This window comes from Benincasa hispida, chromosome 6, assembly GCF_009727055.1.
Source record: "Benincasa hispida cultivar B227 chromosome 6, ASM972705v1, whole genome shotgun sequence".
Classification (NCBI taxonomy): Eukaryota; Viridiplantae; Streptophyta; class Magnoliopsida; order Cucurbitales; family Cucurbitaceae; genus Benincasa; species Benincasa hispida.
Genome location: NC_052354.1, coordinates 14,933,584 through 14,938,078, shown reverse-complemented (window position 1 = coordinate 14,938,078; position 4,495 = coordinate 14,933,584). Strand labels below are relative to the sequence as shown.

General features: G+C 35.2%; 1 protein-coding gene across 1 annotated transcript; it reads right to left on the bottom strand.

The window, feature by feature from the left end:
- Window positions 1-735: 735 nt before the first annotated feature.
- On the bottom strand, window positions 736-3,314 carry LOC120079121. Its single transcript, XM_039033303.1, has 2 exons — window positions 3,261-3,314; window positions 736-1,059 (listed from the first exon to the last, which is right to left on the bottom strand). Exons 1-2 carry the CDS (start codon window positions 3,312-3,314, stop codon window positions 736-738), a joined length of 378 nt encoding a protein of 125 aa, XP_038889231.1.
- Window positions 3,315-4,495: the final 1,181 nt, after the last annotated feature.

Below are 4,495 nucleotides of genomic sequence, written 5' to 3'. Positions count from 1 at the left end.
AAATTAAGATAATTCAGTACAATAGATTGTTTGAACCGAAAGATAACATAGTCTAAAAGTAGAATGAAGTTATTCAAAGTAAAGCTAATTGAACAAGAAACTTTGTGCTCATAATATTTGTTCCCATTCATCGAACATTCGCATCGCTAACTCATCCTTGAAACTGGTCCATTCGTCGGACGTTTCAATAAATATTATATTTTCATCGTCGAGCTCGTTAGATGTAAAATCTTCATCATCCGTTGTTCCGAACATTGTAGTTTGGTCCATCTCCCTCGTTATCAGGTTGTGTAGTAGGCAACATGCCGTTATTGTTCTACATTGGATCTTAATTGGATAGTAGGACTTCCCACATAGGATCACCCAACGACCTTTGAGTACGCTAAATGCTCTTTCTATGCAGTTTCTAGCGAAGGAATGTTTCATGTTGAAAAATTCTCGTGGATTAGTCGGTGCATTTCTAGCACCATGCCATTCTGAAAGATGGTACCACTCTCTCCTATATGATGCCAAGAATCCCTCGACATTGGGATATCCAGCATCACATAGGTAATAATAACCTAGGCATGGTATACAGAAAATTAGTTGGCAAACTATTTGGTCTTGAATCCAAACAATGGAATCACAAAAGTCTATACCCGTAGAAATCTTCAACCCATGTGGTCGATAAATTGCATCCTTAAGCACTCTAGAATCGGTTGCAGACCCTTCCCNTCGTTAGATGTAAAATCTTCATCATCCGTTGTTCCGAACATTGTAGTTTGGTCCATCTCCCTCGTTATCAGGTTGTGCAGTAGGCAACATGTCATTATTGTCTATACCCGTAGAAATCTTCAACCCATGTGGTCGATAAATTGCATCCTTAAGCACTCTAGAATCGGTTGCAGACCCTTCCCACCCTGGTAGCACAAATATGAACTCATCAGTTGGTGAACAAACGGCAAGCACATTCGTGGCTATCTCATCTTTCCGGGTATGATAGTGGGGATGAACGGCTACACTTACATTGATCTTTATGTATGTACCATCCAATGCACCTAGATAGTTCTGTATGGGATCCTAAATTGACAAAGGGATAAACATTTCTTAGTTTCCTAAAAATCTAGAACCTAATATATAACTGGGAGTGGAATTAAAATTGTTGTAATACCTCAAACCATTTCCACCTACTATCAGTGCAGTCACTCGTGATAGGCTCTGGTTTTTTCAGTAGTAACTCATGAAGTTGTAGTACTGCGGTCAGAACGAACCTAAAATGCCTCGAAAAAGTTTCAAAGAAATAGTCAAAGAAATAATTCTTACTAAATATAGTTTTATCAGGGACTGGGTCTTAATTGAAATTGAAATTTATATTAGAATTAGTCTTAAGATTATTTTGATTATTATCCCTTTCTTCAAAACGTCTTTCAAATAATTGTTTATTATTGTTGATTAAAGAAAAATTGAGTCAAAATTTAAGATTAATCTTAAATAGTCAAAGAAATACCAACTTTTTAATACTAAATTGAATAATACGTGCCGACTTTTTTTTCTAAAACATTTTCCTACTTTTTAATACTAAATTGAATAAGATGTATCAATTGTACTATGTTAAGAAGTTTTTCCATTTTTCCACTTTTCTAAAACATTTTTCCACTTTTAATGCTAATGTTTTCATTCATTAAACTTTCATAATTATATGCTTCATTTATACTTTTCTAAAACATTTTTAATACTAAATTGAATAAGGTGTATCAATTATACTTTTCTAAAACATTTTTCCACTTTCATAATTATATGCTTCATTTATAACTATTTAAATGCAAAAGATAATAACCATAATTATTAATTCAAAATTGTTATGAGTTGTAGCACCTGTAAATATTCATACATCATAATATCAAACACACACACAAAAAATATATAATTTATGAGTCAACTGTGAAATGTCCATGTTCAATGGACAGTGTACGAAAAAACCACAAATTACAAATAATAGGAAAAAACAACAAACTAATGGCAATGTACTTCAACTATAAGTCAAATCCAAATATACAACATTTAAAATTAGAAAAATATACGTAATACACGAACCTCAAACTAATAGTGTTATTAGTTTGGGCTGCAAAACAACAAAAGAAGTATTTAGTTAGAAACTCACGATATGTAAGACTAATAATTTAGGAATACATTCTGGATAAATGTATACATACCTATTTTATTTGGAGATTGTAGTTTGAGGATCAACAAACCATTGGATCGACTCTAGCACTGAAATGGTGCCGCTGTTAGTGCCTATCAAATAAACCATGAACACGTAGATAAGCAGAAGTGAATAGGAAAAAAAAAATATAATCCAAAAATAATGATAGTAAGCAATAACTCACCAGACTAACAAGGAGGGTAGTAGATCATAGAGATTCATCAAGTGTACACAATGTGGGATACAAGTGATTTGTAGGAGAATATATGCGATGGACCACATTTAAACTCAAATAGAATATGTATAAATATAGCCAGCCTCAAACATCCATGACATGTAATTCATGAGTACGAAAAAAATAAACATTGGATAGTTGACACCATGATATAGAAAATATAGTACAAATTCACACATACAAATACTTTTAAAATACTAAAGTATCAATAGGAAAAGTTTGCAAATAGAACCGTGGAAAATCAAACTACTACCACATTAATGTATGAAACCCCAATAAATAATAGACAGAACAAGAAAGTAGAAGAGAAGTGAGTTTGGAAATAACTCACGTGCTTAAGAAAAAATAGAAAACAATGGAGGTTTCTCAAATCAATTTAATCTGGACAAAAGTCGTCTGTGAAAGGAGGTGGTTGTTCACCCACCGTAATAATGGAGAGTAATAGAAGTAGTTCAACATTACATCAATAGATAAAATAATCAGAAGAATGGTGAAAAAGGAACCAACCTCCCATTAATTTATTTTCTGTTCATGAATAAAAGAATTGACTCCCATTAATGAAGTGGTTGAATCATTAATCAAGTGTAAAAATGCAAGCAAGTCAGTTAGCAAACAGAGACAATCAACAGAAGCAAGTCACATTAATGAAATGGTCGAAGAAATTGTTTACGTGGAGTAAATGCACAATCAACACATACCAATAGGGATCAAAGAGAACTTAGTCAAAATTACAGAACAAATAGGAACGAATCAAAATGAACAAACAGAAAATGAAACTGATTCAAACAAACACGTATGAAACTGATTCAAACAAATCTCCACAAAACAAATGAGCAATCTTACCATAAGATACGTATGAAACTCATTCAAACAAATCTCATCTGAACAGAGGGCCATCGAATCGGCAAGAGGTTGAAATTGAATGAATGAGAAGGAATAAAGAAAAACAGACCGAATATGAAAATAGTGAAGAAATTTCATAAGAAATCATAATAGGCACTCATCATCGAAATTTTTGAATAAAAATTCATGGATAGGTACTCATCATCGGCCGACTGAGGTTTAGAAAACAAACCTAGATGGTATTCTCCGCCACCAAGCTCCAATGACTAAAACCAATCCCCTACCAAGACTTCAATGATTCGAGAAGTAACATGCATCGAGCCCCACAAACCAAACATGGAACGGGTCAGACCATCGAATCGGCAAGAGATTGATTTTAGGTCTTCATTGAAGTGCGAGGGTGAAAAGGGGGATGGTACTCTTCATCGGCCGACTGGGGTTTAGAAAACTAACCTCGATGGTATTCTCCCCCACCAAGCTCCAATGACTAAAACCAGTCCCCTACCAAGACTTCAATTCTGAACATTCGAGAAGCAACATGCATCGAGCCCCACAAACCAAACATAGAACGGGTCATGGGTGAACGAGGACCATGGAATCAGCAAGAGATTGGTTTCAGGTTTTCATTGAAGCGGCGAGAAAAAGAAAGGAAACCCTTCTCCATGGAAGAACCAACGACGAAGAATTGAAGCGATTTTAGAGGGTGAGAAAATCAATAGATCTGAAAAAGGAAACCTCCACTAAACTTGAAATTGAACACCCATTCCATGGAAATCATTCTCCATGGAAGAACCAACAGATCATGCATCGGATTGGAGAAAGGAAACCCTTCTCTATGGAAGAAGCAACACTGAAAAGTGTTTGAGGAGAGAGAAATGAGAGAACCAAACAGAGGGTGGGAAGATGAGTGGTATGCGAAGATGAGATGCGATATCGGTGGGCAAAACCTAGCACCGTGGAGATGTGGGGATCAAATGTGGGTAGTTGGGATATTGGTGGCCCAAACGGTGACATCTAAGTCACCCACATGATATGCCTTCTCAACTTGGGCTCCCAAACGGGCCCTCAAGATTTCGCTTAATCTTAACTAAAAAGACCAAAAAAATTATTTAAACCAATTAAAAAAATGTATTAATTGTGAAAGAAGGAAAGATTTGAGGGTCATTTATGACCATTTCCATAATTTAAGCTCGTGAGTAAGCTATCCCACTGGTTCCATTACAGCATCCAAGTGC

Excerpts from the sequence above, each read along its gene's own strand:
- LOC120079121 (XM_039033303.1), bottom strand. The coding sequence starts at position 3,314 with ATGGCCCTCTGTTCAGATGAGATTTGTTTGAATGAGTTTCATACGTAT. Across the intron at positions 1,060-3,260 it reads AGTTTCATACGTATCTTATG|GATCCCATACAGAACTATCT; the intron begins GTAAGATTGCTC and ends TTGTCAATTTAG.